This window comes from Schistocerca piceifrons, chromosome 8, assembly GCF_021461385.2.
Source record: "Schistocerca piceifrons isolate TAMUIC-IGC-003096 chromosome 8, iqSchPice1.1, whole genome shotgun sequence".
Taxonomy (NCBI): domain Eukaryota; kingdom Metazoa; phylum Arthropoda; class Insecta; order Orthoptera; family Acrididae; genus Schistocerca; species Schistocerca piceifrons.
Genome location: NC_060145.1, coordinates 497,598,068 through 497,618,551, shown reverse-complemented (window position 1 = coordinate 497,618,551; position 20,484 = coordinate 497,598,068). Strand labels below are relative to the sequence as shown.

General features: G+C 43.4%; 1 protein-coding gene across 1 annotated transcript in view; it reads right to left on the bottom strand.

Moving 5' to 3' along the window:
* LOC124711491 (nicastrin) overlaps window positions 1-20,484 on the bottom strand; it is a 135,483-nt gene that overhangs the window by 4,894 nt on the left and 110,105 nt on the right. The window contains exons 10-11 of the mRNA XM_047241601.1: window positions 9,229-9,343; window positions 7,145-7,337 (exon numbers count right to left, since the gene is read on the bottom strand). Coding sequence (XP_047097557.1) covers window positions 7,145-7,337; window positions 9,229-9,343 — 308 coding nt within the window. The remainder of the gene's footprint in view (window positions 1-7,144; window positions 7,338-9,228; window positions 9,344-20,484) is intronic.

Below are 20,484 nucleotides of genomic sequence, written 5' to 3'. Positions count from 1 at the left end.
CCAGAAATTAGTTTCATATCCCATGAATCATTTATACGAGTAATTGCGACATGGGATGAATCTTTTGACGTTCACATTACCCATTCATTCGTCAATATGGCTGCTACATACTGTCCACCTACAAGTTCTTTTAAATAAATTAATAAAGAAAAACAGATGTGAGTAATTCCTACCCACCACCTTTTACAGATTATAAAAAGATAAATTCTGCTCTGGAGCAGGAGTTGCCAAGGAAAAATTTTCAATTTTTTTCTCTCAAATTTAACTTTGCTGTCAGCCATACATTTTATCAAAAACTGTGGTTGGAATTTTTGTACCCTTTTCTGTGCTAAAGGCAACCTTAATGTGAAGTAATTTTTTCTTCCGGCATTGTAATGATGTACATTATTGTTCCTTTTAAACTGAAGTGGATTATTTGCAAAAGAATCTTCATAATGGATTAAATGTACTGTGAACAGTAGTCCAAATGCCTAAATCCTTAAGCAAATACCCATTTTTGAGCAATGAAGACTTCCATTCTTAAAGATGAGTTGCCCCAGGCATTTTGAATGAAAATACACAAAATACCAACTTACTGATCTGTCTCTCGCCAAGATTTGCAATGATTCTAAGTGCAATTGTGGCTGAACTAAGTTGTTTTAGGATTTCTAAAATGAGTTTTTTTCCTGTTTAAATAATCATCAATATGAAAACTTAAAATTTTTTGAAGTTTTCACCCCAGATACTATTTACTCACTTATCATTGGTGTAGTACATCTGGATCTGCAGAAGTGAATACGTTATGTCTCTCTGAAACTCAGACACGTCATTCACAGAAAACCACTTGAGGATACTTTTAAGAACATGATTTACCATTTCTTCTGCCATTGTATATATGTTTGGATTGATTTTAATACTAATGTCAAAAGCAAAGGTCATTTACATATATGAGAAACAACTGTGCCTTAAGAATGGCTTTTATGGAGCACTGTGATTCCTCAGTCAGAAGAATCTCCAATGCCTACATCGGTCGAATTATGAAGCTCAACTTCGGAGATGGTCATTTCATTACTTATCTTATCGAGGGAATATTAATGCAAGGATAAGATTTGTGTGTTCTGTGGATTCATTTATAAATAACTTCCCAGCTTCAGTCATGATTTTCTTTTATTTATATTTAGCATGATGTGTTTCGGGAAATTATTCACATTTTTAAGTGTTTTTTTTGTATTCTATGCCATTTATATATGATGTTTTTGATGTGTGAGATGCTGCATTGTTCTGTTGTCTTTACTGTAATAACAGGGTGTCCCAGGAGGAACGGTCAATATTGAGAGATACGACAGGAACGATCACTCGAAGCAAAAAAGTCTAGTAAACATGGGCTCTAAAATGCATACCTTAAGAGCTATAAGCACTTCTTCATCTTCAATACTGCGAAACAAATCTCTTCTACTGCAAGCTCTTTGCTTCCCATATTTTGAGAGGTGGTAGTACGGATCAAAACAAGAAAAAAATGTCGAGTAAACATGGGCTCTGAAGTGCATATCTTAAGAGCCATGAGCACTTGTTCATCTTCACTGGTGTGAAACATCTCTTCTGTGGAACACCTGCTCACAGCCCTTAAGGTATGCATTTTAGAGCCCATGTTTACTAGACTTTTTTGCTTTGAATGATCGTTCCTGTCATATCGCCAAATACCGACTGTTCCTCCTGGGACACCCTGTGTAAAAACACGTGCAATTTTTAATTGATGATCAGTCTTTACATAGAGTTAGTGGTGAAAAATGGAAGAACTACTACTTACAGTTTTCTTGTGATCCACTTGTGCAGAAGCTCATACATATTAAATATCATACAATTTTTGTGCACAGCACACGAAGATAACAACCATATATAAACAGTTACAAAGAAAATATTTTTACATTTAGTCAGCATAGATCAACTCAAATTGTTTGTTTTTCATTTTGGGACATCTGTTGTAGAAGATGGGTATCTTTTAGCAAATATGACTTGGTGTCATGAGAGTTAAAACATTTTGATCATCTGATAAAGTTTAACAACTTTTCATCAAACCTTCCCAGACTAAACAAAGCACTGGCTACACAGGAAAGAGACATAATAATTACATTCCACAAGAAATTGAGAACTTTATTCCTATTTACTTATTTATTTGCATCTAAGTTTTCCCTAATGCTGACATTCATGCAGGCTCATTCTAATAAAACATTATTATGACTGATGTAAATCAGTGTGATAAGTAAAAAAATTCTCCTTGCACCACAAGATTCCATTTCACCACTAATCAAGTCTCCTTTTCATTCAGAGAAATCACAGAAAACCTAAATCTGGGTGTGGTTTTGAATATTGTTTCTTACACTATGTAATCGGTGATACAATACTGGCAGGTTTACGTAAGGCAGAATTGACCAATATGCTTCTCATGAATGGAGACACACAAGGCAATGAAAGAGTAGCAGAATAACACTATGAAGAATTGTTGCTCCAATGGTACCAATAGTTATGCACTGTTACAAACAGCACAATACGAGGGTTCTATTACTCCATGTTTTGTAAGTTTTTATTATTCATCCCTGCATAAGTGTCAATGACATATCATTATCAATGTTCAAATCTATGGGCAAAGAAACAAGACAGGATTTAATAATGTTCTTTAACAAACACAAGAAACATTACAAACTTAGGGCATTTGCAGTAACAATACCTTAACACCAGGGGGTTCAGACTCCCACTGTGAACAGCAGATTTCACTAAATATGACCCACTTATTAGAATCAAAGTACTGAAATAAAGAAATAAACAAATAATACATGGTTCCTTTACATAAAAGAAATAATTGCCTATTCAAGGCACCTGCTTATTTACCCATTGCTGAGTCCCATTCGAATCTACAAGATAATGATTACATATACTTGTAGTTCATTATTAGAAACACTACTTTATCTTATGCCTTAGCTGCATCTGAAGATGGCTGCAGATTTCTGGTCCTGTGTGGCCTACTGCAGTACAGTAAGACCAATAGTGTTACCATCCCCATACATCTACATGGATACCCTGCAAATCACACTTAAGTACCTGGCAGTTTCTTCATCGAACCAACTTCACAATAATTCTCTATTCTTTCAATCTCGAACAGTGTGTGAGAAAAATAAACACCTATACCTTTCAGTGTGAACTTTGATTTCCCTTATTTTATTATGATGATTGTTTCTCCCTAGGTAGGCCAGTGTCAACAAAATATTTTTGCATTTGGAGGAGGAAGCTGATGACTGAAACTTTGTGAGAAGATTTATTATATATTTATTATATGAAGTATGAAAGTGGAACCACCAGGTGTCTAGGTCTGGCACCAAACAAATGCACTTTCACATCACTTTTGTAAGCATTTAAAATGCAAGTCTCATTGTTTTTGCTCACAAATAATCCTGCTATTGACATTTGATACAGGTTAAGTATACATTTTGTTGTCTTGCGCCCATGCAGAAACAAAACATACTTATGCCACAGGTTTTAGCCTGAAGTTACAAGTATATGACTGGGCTCACAGAACTTCATGCTGCAATGAATTCTGAAAGTCAGAGATCATGGAAGTGTTGTGCCATAGAATCATAGAAGACATATGGAGTCTCTTTCCACAAGATTTGTACTCAATCCATACAGCACTGTCAGTGGCTTCAGCAGGACAATGCAAACAGGCTGCTGCCCTACTGTTGTTCAATGCCAGCAGAACATGATGGCTAGGGAAGCAGTGATACCCATTTTCACCTCAAAATGCTAACACACTCCTTACTAAACAAGGCCGAGCATTGTGAGACTGGAATACTGCATGTTCAGCTGCCTGAAAGATAGGCAGTACCTTAAGCATTAAAACCTCTCCAAATTTATAGATTCTGTTCCGATTGTATTGTATGAAGTAAGGAAGGAAAGACATTTAAGGTTCAATGTCCTGTCAATCTGTCAATGACCAGATCATTCTAGACAGAGCACGAACTCGGATTGGGGGAGGATGCGAAAGGAAACATGCCATGTCCTTTTGAAAAGAACCATCCAAGCATTCAGCTTAAGCAATTTATGGAAACCAAAAAAAATCTAAATACAGATGACCACCACTGCACTAACACGTTCAGTGTGACACCCACTGTATTCAATGGTGCCTGCAACTTACACTTAATGTTTATCTATCAGACAACTGGAGAAATAGGCATCCAGGGTGCACTAACCTAACAAATGTTCAATAACTGCTGTGGGGCAAGACGAAGGAGAATTTGTCAGAAAACAGTAAGGAAGACCCATTCCTTCTGAGATCAATCATTCTCCTCAGTTCCAGCTCAATCACATACTGATAATCTTTGATGACAGCTCTGAGCTTGAGGTGACACTGGGGCAGGCATGTATAAAATTCCCTGTCAGAGTATTTTTATATATCTCTCACACTTAACATACAAGGGGCATTCAACGAGTAATGCAACACTTTTTTTTCTGAAAGAAGATTGGTTTTATTCACAATTCCAATACCCCACTCTTTTGGTTACAAAACCCTGTTTTTCAACATAATGTCTGTGGTGTCACCGCCAGACACCACACTTGCTAGGTGGTAGTTTAAATCGGCCGCGGTCCATGTAGTACATGTCGAACCCGCGTGTCGCCACTGTGATCGCAGACCGAGCGCCACCACCAAGGCAGGTCTCGTGATACGAGAGTGGACACCGCCCCAGTTGTACGAGAACCAAGCTACCGCCGAGTTGTACGCGAACCTAGCTATCGCCCAGTTGTACGAAGCCTTTCTCTCTCATTAGCCGAGAGACAGAATAGCCATCAGCTAAGTTAATGGCTACGAACTAGCAAGGAGCCATTTGTATCAGTGCCTATAGCTTACGAGTATTCAAGAGAGATGTATTCCAAGGATTATTAAAAGTTAAGTAAAAAGCATCTACATACTTTTCTTCTTATTCATTCATAAGTTTTTATGTTCCAGACTTCACGCCCGTATGCTTATTGCCGTGCGTGCACTATCGGCTACAGCTTTAGTCTAGCATTCCTTTTCAGCAATCCACATCACGGTGTAGGTCCAGCTACCGACACTACAATGTCCATTCAACCTGACAACCTTCTGCCGCCTTACTGGGAAGGCCTGTACGCCCGCAGGGCCCACTCTACTGGTTGCTGTCAGAGCCAATGTGTTGCTGCATCAATAACCTCCCCATCATCCATGTACTGCTTCCCGTGGAGTGTATCCTTCATTGGGCCAAAGACTTGGAAGCCTAAAGGTGCAAGATCCAGTCTGTAGGGTGGATGAATAAGAACAGTCTGATGAAGTCTTGTGAACTCCTCTCAGGTGTACAGACTGGAGTGAGGCCTTGCATTGTTATAGAGTAGTTTGTTTGGTGGCGACGAATGTGCTGAAGTTGTTTCTTCAGTTTTCTAAGGGTAGCACAATGCACTTCAGACTTGATCATTGCACCATGAGGGAGGACATCAAAAAGAATAACCCCCTCCAAGTCCCAGAAGACCATCACCATGACTTTACTTGCTGAGGGTGTGATGTAGTGTTACCCCATGGATTGCTGTTTTATTCCCAGTTCAAAGTTATGAACCCACATTTCACTGCCTGTGATAATGTTCGATAAAAAATTGTCACAATCAGCCTCGTAAAGCACAAGAAAATTCTGCAGAGATGGTCCTTCAGGTCTTCTGTTAGGTACAAAATATCTGATCAGGAGAACACACACAACTGAGTAACATATTTATAGAATAAAAATATGCTTCTTCAATTTCTAGTAAATGAAGCAGATTTTTATTCTATAAAAATGTCTGTGAGATGGCGAGGAACCCCATGGGCACACATCACTGAGTACCCTAATTGGAGGACAAGTGTATCATCACTGGCAACAGAGACATCCAGTTGAGGAGCGAGGTGTTTCATTGTGATCAGTCTCCTCAAATGAGAATATCCACATGCTCCAACATTGCAAGAACAACAGCTGCGTGTGGCCAGCAGGCACTGGGAGATTGGAAAAGTTTGCGCAACCTCGTTGCAATGATGACATATGCTTACCATGCTTTTGTTGACTGCCAGGTCCCCATAGATATTCTGCAAGTGCCTATGAATATCTGCAATGTTCTTGTTTTCTGTGAAAAGAAAATTAATGACAACTCTGCTTGGAACACATCTCTGTTGCAGAAGCCATTAGAAGGCTATGTATAGTGCTGCCACCTATCATTTATGAAGGTATAGGGGCTGAAACAGGGATATCCCACAGTATCCCGCAACAAATTCCACATTTTTTCAACTGAAATTGACGGGGAAAAAATGTGTTGCATTACATATTGAATGCCCCTTGTACATTTCGTTGATGTCGCGTGGGACATCATTGATGCTATACCTGTGTGATACAGACTGAAATATATGCTATGGCCAAGCACTATTATAAAAAAGATCACACTTGGGACTGTGAGACTGTTCAGATATTAACACCTGTATCATCCTCCTGAGGATTCCATTTACAGTGAAGGCCTTGAAAAAAGTTTGAAAAGTGATTTTAATTAATTGTGTTGATGGTTTCAAAATAAATAAAAAAAATACTTAGCTCTCCTAGACGATAATACTGTTTGTCTGTTGACCATAATATGCAACACAACATGCTTGTGGATCATGTTGCACTCACATATATCTGTGCAACCTATGTGGCCTGTGTGGTATTTTTTCCACTACAATATTCTGCACACACATATCCAACTGGTCGCCCCTACCAGTATCTTAAGTAGAATGGAGCATTATTCTTAATGGCTCGCTCTGACGATGGCAGAATGGATTACGGGTAAAATATTAGCAGAAGGCAAAGTCTTGTTACATCCAAATTCCTGCAATTTTATGGCTCAAAATGGATCTCTCTGGCCACAAAATAGTGGAAGCTGTTGGGCCTCATCATCTGCCTCGCTGAAGCTCTAAACATTTGTCAGTGATGCATTGTTGCGCACGTTCTCTGAGCTTGGATTCACCTACGCCATTATCTCTGGCTGAACTATTTTTCAACAATGTTAGTGCAACAAAAATGGCAGTGACAAACAATTATTTATATGCTCTGCTAAATATTTAACTTAATGAAACTACCTGCACTGTAGCAGTTTGAACAATAATACTTACACATCACCAAACAGGACATGTGAGCGTGTATTAATGAAGAACACAATCACAAATGAGAAAAACATCACGGCAATACCAATGCACAGGGTCACTACTTCATGCCTGTATGATGGCTTGAGGAACATGCGCACTCTGAATTCATTCCATGTGCTCTCAGTCCAAGTTGAGTACTGGCCAGATGCCCAATCATAACCTGAGAACAAAACAATAACAAAATTAGGACAGTGATGCAATCACTATTCTCTTCAGAACAACATAAATAATATCAAATTTTAAGTTCATAAATAATATAGGGAAAAAATTGGTAAACAAAATTACGTTTCAATGGCTAATTCACTTATTTTTCAGAAAAAAAGGAACACAAAACAAAGAGGACATATGTTTTTCCTGATTTCAAATATTACATTTGAAACATTCATACATATTATAAAAAAGTTATATTCCTAAACCACTGAAACAATTTCAACCAAACTTGGTACACACATCACTCACTGTCTGTGAATTGTCACTTTTGGGGTGAGACCCATCTACCTATGAACGAGGTGGTGGTGGTGGAGGCGAGATGCATTGTAACCCACAATGTGCAGATACCCATACTTTAGTCATTCGGAATTTGAGAATGAGAGTACTCAGAGTCTTGCAACAAACTTGAAACATAATTTCAAACCTCCACGAAACTTCTTTTTGCTGACAACCCAAACAAAATGACAAAAGTCTATCACTTACTGCATTCTCCCTGTTCATCCAGTAAAACTGCCACATGAAGCATAGCATTTTAATTTATTACTTCTCGACTACTACCTGTTTCGCAACACATTTTGCAGTCAGTATTCACATATACCACTGAATGTACGAAACACAGTTGAAGAGATAGGAAGTCAAATACAGAGAGGCATCAAAACTGAATCATCATACGTAAAGCTTTAATTTATTACCTCTTTACTGCTAACTCTATTCACAACATATTTGGCAGAAAGGAGCCACATATACCATTGGATGTATACCATTGTACAGCACATAGTTCAGAAGATATGACATAGGAAACATTGAACTGCATGAAAATGAAACTGCAGTGCAAAATTTGCTAGAGATGCAGGTGAAGAATATGCACAAATATGTTAAACATATGTGAGATACATTTGACATGTGCACACGTAGGCGAAGCCATGTGTTAAAAGCTCATTCTAAACCCCTGGACTGATTTAAATGAAATTATTAGCTGCAATCTGAAAACTGTGGGGCTAAGAACCACCAGCCTCCTGTTGGGGATGCATGTGATAATGTGCAGACAGAAGGTGGGAGGAGTAGATGGGCAGACAGGTAGGGGTAAGGAGGAGACAGCCACAGATAGAGGGGGAGGAGGAAATGAACAGACAGGAAGGAAGAGGAGGAGGAGGAGGAGGAGGAATTGGACAGAGGAAGGGAAGAGGAGGGGAGCACAAATGGATGGGGAGAGGGAGAGAAGGAGATGCACAAAGAGAGGGGGGAGGAGCAGATGGACAAAGAAAGGGGGGAGAGCAGATGTACAAAAAGACGGAGGGAGGAGCAGATGGACCTAAAGGGGGAGGGAACCAGATGGACAAAAGGAGGGGGGAGGAACAGACGGATAGTGAGGGAAGGAGCAGATTGACAGAGAGAGGAGGGCCGAGGAGATGGACAGAGAGTGGGTGGTAGAGTCGGGGACAGAGAGATGGGATGGTGGAAATGGACAGATGATGGATATGGACACACACACACACACACACACACACACACACACACACACACACACACACACACACAGAGAGAGAGAGAGAGAGAGAGAGAAGAGAGAGAGAGAGAGAGAGAGAGAGAGAGAGAGAGAGAGAGAGAGATGGACTAATAATACTGGAATAAATACATACCCGGGCAATGCTAGGGATCATCTATTTTAAAATAAAGCATCGTCAAAAAATACCAATGACTACTTTATAAACCATTCATAAACATTGTTCCACTCTTTGCAAATTAACTGAACAGTTTTTCAATAATTTTCTAGATCAAATGCAATGGTATTTTACAGAATTAGAAAAGGAAACAGCAATATCCTAAAAATACTCTCATACCTTCTATTGAGAATGCCGGACTTTCAGCTATTGAATAATTCATTGTAGTCTTAACACAAACACCTGTTGAATTTCCATTTTCATTCTTGCCAGACATCCAAAGGTACTGGTATACCTGAAATTCATTTCTGCATGAACTATCAACCACATGGACCCTTTGCTACAACATAATGAAATTCATATGATATGAAAACACTTCAATTGAAATGGTACTTCATTCTCATATGAGCAGAAGTCACACACATAACCATACTGGATCATTACTACATACAATATGTATGGGAGAGTAAAATCAAATCCTTTGTCACTTAGAATAATGAGAAAAGAAACAGAAGAAGAAAAGATAAAAAAATGAAACACTGATAGCAGACTGGAGGGTAAGTGACTCAGAGCCTTAACTCATACACACACTTATTCATTCATTCATTTATCTATCATGTTCTGTAGATGCCATCAAGAAGAACAACCTTCAGGGATGTGGGATCAGTCAAAGTATACATTAACAAAAGACAAGAAAATTTACTCTGTACTGTATTAACAATACACTATCACAATATTGCTTAGTGCTATTCATGCTTATGCTACCTAAATTATAAAGAAAATTGCTGCGTTGAGGGGGGGGGGGGGGGGGGGAGGAAGTCCACTTCCTCCTCAGTTTAACTGTGGACCTCAGGTACTAATAGCTATACTTGATTCAAACAGTATTTTTGAAAGTAATTATTTTCTTACATTTGTACATAATGAGACCTGTTTAAATCACTGTTTGTCATGCAGCTGTATAACAAATATTGCTTCTTGCTATGTAGGTAAGAACTTTTCAATCCCTGAATCTAGATATTCAGATCATTTGTAGGAAGTGTGATTAATAATAACATATATTTTTAATTTTCTTCTGAACTGGCAGGGATACTTACTGCAGGAGTCACACAATGGAAAGTCCAGATTGGAATATCAAAAATAGCATGAAAAGGATAAATTGCTACTCACTGTAAAGGTAACACATTGAGTTGCAGACAGGCACAATGAAAAGACAGTTAGACATTGAGCTTTCACCCACAGCCTTCTTCATAAAGAAAAAAGACATGCAAGCACACCTCGTACACATATGACTGCTATTTCTGAGCACTTTGACCAGAAGCCAACTGTGTGTTGTATTGAACAGAAGTAGCAATCTGAAGTGGGGTGGGAAATGAAGAGGAATAGCAGGGTATGGGGTGGGGAGAAGGAAGTAAGTGCTGCCTGGCGCAGCATGCAAGGAGTAGATTGTGGCAGAACAAGAATGACAGGTGCAGCATCAGGATGTGGGGGAGGAGACGAAAAGGAGAGGAACAGAGAAAGGGAATGTAGGCAGAGAGTGGCACACAGTGAGCCTGAGGGGACATGACTTGGAGTAGGTTATCAGACAGAGGCGGGTGCAGATGGAAACTGTTGGATGGAGGATATGGGGGCAGTAGGTTACCACAAGACGGATGATTTAGAAAATAGGTAATGTGTCCCATCGGCGTAGTTCAAAAAAACTGGTAGTGGAGGGGAGGATCCAGATAGCCCAGATTGTGAAGCACCCATTGAAATCAAGCATGTTATGTTCAGCTGCATGTTGTGCCACAGAGTTATCCACTTTGCTCTTGGCCACCGTTTTGCGGTGGCCATTCATCCTGGTGGACAGCTGAATGTCCAATATAAAAAGCTATTCAATCACTGCAGCAGAGCTGATATATGACGAGACTTTTGCAGGTGGTCCAGCATCTGATGTGGTAGGAATGGCTTGTAACAGGACTGCAGTAGGAAGTGTTTGGTGGGTTGACTGAGTAGATCTTGCACCTGGGACTTCCACAGAGATATGATTCCTGTGGCAAAGGTGCTAGTATTGGGAGTGGCATATGGATGGACTAGGATGTTGTGGAGTTTGGATGGGTGACAAAACACCACTTTAGGCACAGTGGGAAGGATCCTGGATAAGGCGTCCCTCATTTCAGGGCATGATGATAAATAATCAAAATCCAACAAAGGATGTGGTTCAGTTGTTTCAGACTGTAGCTGGTTCATGGGAATTGTTAGAGGAAACGGGGTGTGTGGGTGTATGGCATGAAAAATCTGTTTGCAGACTACGTCTGGGGGATAGTGCTTGTCTGTGATGACTTTTGTAAGACCTTATTCATAAAGGGCAAGCGAGTTCTTGTCACTGCAGATATGCTGTCCCTGGGTGGCCAGTTTATATGGGATGGATTTCAGCTCTCGAGATACAGGTACTGTTGGGAGTAGGTCATTTTAATGTGGGCAGAATGTGGATGGACCCATCAGAGAGGAGAAGGTCACCATCTACGAAAATGGAATGCTGCATTGAGGACCAGATGATGTAGATGAAAGAGAAGTTGGTAAGGATCTGAAGGAATGAAGATAGGGTGTCTTGGCCCCAAGTCCAGATCATAAATGAACCTGAACCAGATCACAGGTTTTGCAGTTTTGGGAGGCTAGGAAGGTTTTCTCTAGATGGCCCACAAACAGATTGGCGTAGGGGGATGCCATTAGAGTGCCTGTGGCTATGCCACAGATTTGTTTGTATACCTTTCCTTTGAAGGAGAAATGGTTGAGTGTTAGGATAAAGTTAGTAAGGTGTAGGAGGAGTGAGGTAGTGCATTTGGAGTCCGAAGGATGTTGGGAGGTAGTGTATAATAGCAGCAAGACAGTTGGCATTAGGGATGTTGGTGTATAGGGACGTGACATCAAAGTTGACGAGTGAAGATCCAGGAGGTAAAGGGGTGGGGATGGTGACAACTAGGCCTCCAGGAGGTAAATGGGTGGAGCTGGTGGAGTGGACAGTGGTATGAACTGAGAGAGATAGGATTCAATGTTGGGATTAGGTTGGTTCTGGTTGGAAGGATTCTCTCCCACCAATCCCTGAAATAAGGGACACCTTACTCAAGATCCTTCCCAACACTTCTAACACCGCCAAACGGTGGCCAAGAGCAAAGTAAACCACCGTGTGGCAGAGCATGCAGCTGAATATAACACGCTTGATTCCAATGGCTGTTTCACAACCTGGGCCAGATGGATCCCTCCACCATCCCCCCCTTCCATCACCAGCTTTTCTGAACTGTACAGATGGGAGTTATCCTTACAACACTTTTCCAACTCTTGACTGAAATCATCCCTGCCCCATCTATGGCAACCTACTGTCCCCATATCCTCAAAACAACAGTTTATGCTTCCTCTGTCCCCTCACCATCACTGTGTGCCACTTTCTGCCAATTCACCCATTGCTCTTTTCCCCTTATCTGCTCCTCTCCCAGTTCCCTCTCATTCTCCTTTCCTCACAGCCTCCTGACACTGCACGTGGCAGTACTTACTTCTGAGGGTGGAGGGGAGAGAGGGTGGAAAGGAAGGGGGTAAGGGGGGGAGGGAGGGAGGGAGGGAGAGAGGGGGGGGGGAGAGAGAGAGAGAGAGAGAAAGAGAGAGAGAGAGAGAGAGAGAGAGAGAGAGAGAGGGGGGGGTGGTGGAAAAGGACAGAGAGAGAGGGGATGGAAAGGGAAAGGGACAGAGAGAGAGAGAGAGAGAGAGAGAGAGAGAGAGAGAGAGAGAATGGAGGGAGGGGGGGAGAGAGGAGGGACGGAGGGGGAGAGAGAGGAGGGGCGGAGGGGGAGGGAGAGGAGGGGCGGGTGGGGAGGGAGAGGAGGGGCGGGTGGGGAGAGAGAGGAGGGGCGGGTGGGGAGAGAGAGGAGGGGCGGGTGGGGAGAGAGAGGAGGGGCGGGTGGGGAGGGAGAGGAGGGGCGGGTGGGGAGAGAGAGGAGGGGCGGGTGGGGAGAGAGAGGAGGGGCGGGTGGGGAGAGAGAGGAGGGGCGGGTGGGGAGAGAGAGGAGGGGCGGGTGGGGAGAGAGAGGAGGGGCGGGTGGGGAGAGAGAGGAGGGGCGGGTGGGGAGAGAGAGGAGGGGCGGGTGGGGAGAGAGAGGAGGGGCGGGGTGGGGAGAGAGAGGAGGGGCGGGTGGGGAGAGAGAGGAGGGGCGGGTGGGGAGAGAGAGGAGGGGCGGGTGGGGAGAGAGAGGAGGGGCGGGTGGGGAGAGAGAGGAGGGGCGGGTGGGGAGAGAGAGGAGGGGCGGGTGGGGAGAGAGAGGAGGGGCGGGTGGGGAGAGAGAGGAGGGGCGGGTGGGGAGAGAGAGGAGGGGCGGGTGGGGAGAGAGAGGAGGGGCGGGTGGGGAGAGAGAGGAGGGGCGGGTGGGGAGAGAGAGGAGGGGCGGGTGGGGAGAGAGAGGAGGGGCGGGTGGGGAGAGAGAGGAGGGGCGGGTGGGGAGAGAGAGGAGGGGCGGGTGGGGAGAGAGAGGAGGGGCGGGTGGGGAGAGAGAGGAGGGGCAGGTGGGGAGAGAGAGGAGGGGCGGGTGGGGGGAGAGAGGAGGGGCGGGTGGGGGGAGAGAGGAGGGGCGGGTGGGGGGAGAGAGGAGGGGCGGGTGGGGGGAGAGAGGACTGGCGGATGGGGGGAGAGAGGAGGGGCGGAGGGAGAGAGAGGAGGGGCGGAGGGAGAGAAAGGAGGGGCGGAGGGAGAGAGAGAGAGGTGGGGCGGAGCGAGAGAGAGAGAGGTGGGGTGGAGCGAGAGAGAGGAGGGGTAGAGGGAGAGAGAGAAGAGGGGTGGAGGGAGAGAGAGGAGGGGTGGATCGAGAGAGAGGAGGGGTGGAGCGAGAGAGAGGAGGGTTGGTGGAGCGAGAGAGAGGAGGGGTGCAGGGAGAGAGAGGAGGGGTGGACCGAGAGAGAGGAGGGGTGGAGGGAGAGAGAGGAGGGGTGGAGGGAGAGAGAGGAGGGGTGGAGGGAGAGAGAGGAGGGGTGGAGGGAGAGAGAGGAGGGGTGGAGGGAGAGAGAGGAGGGGTGGAGGGAGAGAGAGGAGGGGGTGGAGGGCAGAGAGGGGAACGGAGGGAGAGGGGGGCAGAGGAAGTGTGCACTCTGTCACATAAAAAGTGTGATATGATGAGCACAGCCAGCTAGAAGGAAATTTATTTTTCTATTTACTGTTCAAACTGTCTTTCTTATGAGGAAATTGCTTAGTGGTCACTCCTGGAGATTTGTTTTGCAACTGTTGACTGTCTGCACCTTGAAATGAAATGCTACAGCTGGGAATTATTTGGAAGCTTTCATTTGCATAACGAATTGCAATTAATTTACAAATAATTGTGAAGGATCTGTGGAGATATAACTATGTGCTCCACCCAGTAACAGTTGGATAAAAGCACAAAATGACAGCTACATAATGACTGGATGAAAGAAACATGTAAGCCGTGTGGCCAGTAGCAGGTAGTTCATTAGAGAGTACTGATATGCAGCCAGGTGACATCTTGCCATCGTTATTTTAGAAGTTCCATCTTGTCTCATTTTTGAGGCACAAATGCAACAAGGGAACGATGTGCATGAAAATTTAAAATCTCAGCATGCAGAGCATCTGCATGGGCTGCTAGATTTGTTATCAGTGGGTTCAAATGACACACAAGTATTATACAGATGCTTCAGAAACTCAAATCGAGGTTCCTGGAGGGAAAGTGACGTTCTTATTGAGGAACACTACAGAGAAAACTTAGAGAACTGGCATTTGAAGCTGACGGCAGAATGCTCTTACTGCCGTCAAACATAAATTTTGAATAAAGACCACGAAGAAGAGATATAACAAATTAGGGCTCATACAGAGGCATACAGACAGTAGCTTTTCCTTGCTCTGTCTGCAAGTGGAACAAGAAAGGAAACCACTGGAAGTCGTACAGGATACCCTCTGCCACACACCATACAGTGCCTTGCAGTGTCCCATTGTAATGTCAAGCGATGGCATGACAGTTGGGAACGATAGAGCAGACAGGGCTGTGAAGAGGACGTCAGTCACAGCACACTGACCGATCCCTCTCTAGGACGACAAAGCGACAGCAGCACCCTCTAAGCGAAGAGAAGATAAGCACTGCACCCGACTGGCCGCACCCACTTCTACGAGTTCTACAGAAGCGTCAATACCAGTGACCTGGATAGAAGCATCTACTGTAGTACTTCACTTGTACTGGAATCGTATATACTGAAGAGATTTCTTATTCACCTGTCACCCTTTGCTTGTGACACATCTGTATTTCTCAAAGCTGAGTACAGTCATTTACTTTCTGCAATAAAATTCATTAATATGATTTGCTTGAATTGTTGTCTAGTGATCTGAGAAAGCAGGTTTTCTAGGCACCCCCTATTTGATGAGTAGGCAGGACATAACATGCAGAGTATAGATGTAGATTAACAGTGCTGGAGTGTCTGGAATGTAGCATGGGACATGTCAGGTATTGCTCGGTTTGCACACAGGCTCTGCTATCAAAGCATCTTCCAGTGTACCAGATGCTGGAATCCATGCTCAGTGAAGGGTGAGTGGCAGCTTTTTACGCTTTTGCATTACTCAATGTGGACGCTGACTGTGCCCATTTTCTCTGTAAGTGAGAGGTGCCCGCTCCTCTGGCAAGGTTGGAGCAGGCAAGAAGGGGGAGGGGTATATTAATTATTGGAAGCGCCAATGTTAGGAGCGTTATGGAGCCCCCTGGGGAAACAGCACCCAGGGTTGGCAAGAATTCTGTGTGCAGTCAATGTGTCTGCTGGGTGGCCCCACCTGAGATGTGGAGGCGGCCCCTTCCTGTGGCTATCGAGGACGCAGGGTGCAAAAGTCTCCAAGTTGTTGCTCACGCCAGCACCAATGAAGCCTGTCACTTGGGTTCTAAGGCTATTCTCTGTTCCTATGGTGGGGCTGGCTGAAGCGGTGAAGACTGCTGGTCTCACTCACGGGATCCAAGCAAAACACACAATTTGCGGCATCGTACCCACAGTTGTTTGAATCAGTTGGTTTCGAGCCAAGTGGAGAGCCTCAACCACAGGCTCAACTGATTCTGTGATGGTCATGGCTGCAGGTTTCAGGATCTGTGTTTTGCACTGGAGAGTTGTAGGACTCTTTCATAGGTTAGGAACAGACTACACAAAGGAAGTGGTTACTAAGTTACCAGAATATTTGTGGAATGGACACAGATGTTTTTTTTTTTTTTTTTTTTTTTTTTTTTTAATATAGATCAGGCAGTAGTTTGAGGTCCTCAAATGAATGCTCACCAATCAATAAGCAAAGAGCAATATCAAAATCAAATATCAGATCATGTACAAAGTAGACATAATTTGACTGTCAAAATTTTAACAATTAATTGTTGAAGTATTCATAAAAAAGTTTCTGAACTTACTGGCCTCAAAGCTGTCACACTCAACTTATTCTTGGGACAGAGAGCGGGATGAAACCTGAAGTCGAAAGCTCCAAAATATTTAGTGTATATAGGAAAGACAGATTAGTTGCCATATGAAGGGTGGTGTGGGGTGCTCATTCCTGTTGTAAAAATGTTGTGACTATGCAGGGCAAAATTGAATCTGGACTGTAGGAGTAGCAGGGCTAGGTGAACTCAAGTTTATTACGGGACATTTTCACCGGCCACCCAACTCTGCTGTGTCAGTTGTAGAATCATCTTGAGAAAGTCTACCCTCTGTAGTGTGAAAATACCCAGAGCAAACAGTATTGGTCTGGGCAATTTTTATCTACCAAGTACAGACTGGGGTGTCTATGGATTCCCCACAGGCAGCCTGGGCAGACAGTCTTTATGTACTTTTGAACACACACTTCCCAAAAACTGCTGAGAACAACTAGTTAGACAACCCACATGCAATGGAAATACTTAAGACCCTGTGGCTACAAACTGGTCTGACCTTATTGACAGTGTCAGTATAGAGATAGGGATTAGTGACGTAATGCCATCATAATGACAATGGTTACTAAAGTTAATAAATCAGTCAAGAAGGCTAGAAGAGTATTTATGCTAGAAAAAGCAGACAAGCAGTTGTTTGCATCCCACTCAATGGACATCATTTAGCTCCAATAGAAGGATGAGAGGAATTATGGTCAATGTTTAAACAGAATGTAAATAGCGTTCTGGACATATAAGTGCCTAGTAGGTGGATAAAGGAACAAATTCAAAAAATGGTGAGAAAGCAAACTGTTATACTCTCGGTTCAAAAAAGAATGCGGAAATGTTGACAGACAAAAGTTAGTAGACATTCATGTGTCCATAAGAAGATCAATACCTGAAGCAAACAAAAACTTCCACTGTTATACCTTGGTGAAAGGTTTGCTGAGAATCCAAGAAAATTCTGGTCACTTGTAAAATTACGAAGCGGGTCAAAGCTTTCTCCTAGTCACTCAACTAGTCTGAGGTGGCAATAGAAGACAGCAAAAGGATAGCTGAAGTTTTAAATTTCATGTTTAAAAAATCATTCATGCAGGAAGAGTGTATAAACATACCATCGTTTGAATGTTTGTGCAGACTCCTTCGTGGAGAACATAGAAATAGGCAACCGTGTCATAGAGAAGCAACTGAAAGAGTTGAAAACAAATGTCACCAGGTCCAGATGGAATCCCAATTTGGTTTTACAGAGAGTACTCTGCAGCAATAAGCCCCTTATTTAGGTTGTATTTATCATGAATCCCTCGCCCAGCGGAAAGTCCCAAGTGATTGGAAAAAAGTGCAGGTGACTCCTGTAAATAACAAAGGTGGACGAAGAGACCCACATAATTGCAGATCAATATCCTTGACATCAGTTCACTGCAGAATTCTTGAACACACTCCAAGTTTCAAAATAATACACTGAGGTGACAAAAGCCACGGGACAGCAATAGAATGGTAGTTGGAACTAGGTGTATGGGACATTCCATTTTGGAAATTGCTATGGAATTCAATGAGATCCACAGTGTCAAGAGTAACTTGAGATTACCACAACTCAGGCATTACCTCTCATCACAGACAACACAGTGGCCAACAGCTTTCACTTAATGACTGACAGCAGCGGCATTTGCTTAGTGTTGTCAGTACTAACAGACAAGTAACACTAATGTTAAATAACTGCAGAAATCAATGTGGGATGTATGACAAACATATCCATTATGACAGTGTAGTGAAATTTGGTGGGCCATGGCAGCAGACAACTAACACAGCTGCCTTTTCTAACAGCAAGACATTGGTTGCAGTGCCTCTCCTGGGCTCATGACAATATCAGTTTGAAATTAGATGACTAAAAACCATGGCCTGGTCAGATGAGTGTCCTGATTTCAGTTGGTAAAAGCTGATGGTAAGGCTCAACTGTGGTGCTATCCCCATAGAGCCATGGATCTAAGTTGTCAACAAGAGCGAGATTGGAGGGAGAGATCAAACAAATTTCAGAGGCAGGCTGCTAGGTTTGTTACTGGTAGGCTCAATTGGCATGCAAGTACTACGGAGATGGCTCCATGAACTCAAATGGGAATCAACGTTGGAAGACAATGCTCTTTGTGCAAGAAACTGGGCTCAAAGATAAGATGCAAGAAATTAGGCCTGGTATAGAGGCTACTGGATAGTCATTTTTCCCCCACTCTATTTGAGAATGGAACAGGAAAGGAAATGACTAGTAACAGTACATGATACCCTCTACCATGCACCGTAAGGTGTCTTGAGGAGTATGTAAGTATGTATGTATGTGGGTATGTAGATAAAGATGCATTGCAAGAAACCATCCTGGAATATATGGATTTTGTAAAATCACAGAAGGCCTAAATCTGACTACCAGGTGGTGAATTGAGTGCCTAGCTGCACCCATACCCTTTCAAAGATACCACCCTAGCATTTGCCTGAAGCGATTTAGGGAAATCACGGAAAACCTAAATCAAGATGGCCGGATGTGGGTTTGAAACATCATTCTCCTGAATGCAAATCCAGTGTGCTAATAACTGCGTCACCTCACTCTGTCGCAAAAGAGGAATCAAAGGCATGTGCCCAGTATAGGAGAGAGTAGAGTCAGCAACACTTAGCTGCACTCCCTGTCACCCATCCATTAAAGTGCACAGCCCTCTGCCTTGAAAGTGGGGCTAAGGGTCGGATGTGCCATGTTAATGTTAAGGGGTGGCCGGATGTCCTTCCTGTTGCCACGCTGCACCTCACCTCCCCCCCCCCCCCTCCCCTCCCCGGGAAGGAATTAGTGTACCCCAACTGTCTGTGTCTAGTGTAATCCACGGAATAGTGCGAATGTGTTCAGATGTTTGTGAGCTGTGTTAACTGAGACAGAACAAGGGAGAGGGTAAGGAGTCATTCCAATCCCGGGAGCGGAAAGACTTACCTTAGGGGGAAAAAAGGACAGGTATACACTCACTCACTCACTCACTCACACACACACACACACACACACACACACACACACACACACACACGGGGACCAGCCCAGTATTCACCAAGCAGGATGTGGAAAACTGCCTAAAAACCTCATCCAGGCTGGTTGGCAGACCGGGTTTCGTCGGTAATCCGCCAGGTGGATTCGATCCGGGGCCGCCACACCTACCCGAATCCAGGAAGCAGCGTGTTAGCACTCTCCGCTACCCTGGCGGGTCTTGACTACGGCTTTGATCAATCAGTGAAAATTGATGTACAATGATGGAAAGAAAATTCACTTTGGAAAGCCATATAATTTTATGACAGAATGTCGGGCTATTTCTTATCTTCAGGAGGTGAATTTTCTGATCCACAGTAGTTATCATCTTCAGATGCAGATACAACTAATATCTACTAGACACCATGTGCCTTTTGATCTTATACAGGTCCCAAGTGATTGGGATGCAAGTGCTATACCAAAGTGAGTTTTCGCATTTCTGTGGGGATTATCTATAGTTTACTATTTGCCAATGGTCAAATAATATTAGCTGGCGATGAGTCTCATACTGAACATGTGATGAAGAAAATCGTACAAATGCACAGCAAGCCAGACTAACAACAAATTTTTCTAAAACAAAGTATATCTTCTTAGGGACTAAACAATATATCATTATCATAGAAGAAATCAAACAATGGAAAATCCAGGGTGGAACAATCACAACCTAATGAAAAGTCAAACAATGCAAAATCTGGGATGAAATGAAACAAGTCTTGCCCTAGCTGCCAGAGACTGTGCTCATGTGTCTGTTAGTTGCATTTGCGCGTGCGGGCGCTCTCGTGTGTGTGTGTGTGTGTGTGTGTGTGTGTGTGTGTGTGTGTGTGTACCTGTCCTTTTTTCCCCCCTAAGGTAAGTCTTTCCGCTCCCGGGATTGGAATGACTCCTTACCCTCTCCCTTAAAACCCGCATCCTTTCGTCTTTCCCTCTCCTTCCCTCTTTACTGATGAAGTAACCGTTGGTTGCGAAAGCTTGAATTTTGTGTGTATGTTTGTGTTTGTTTGT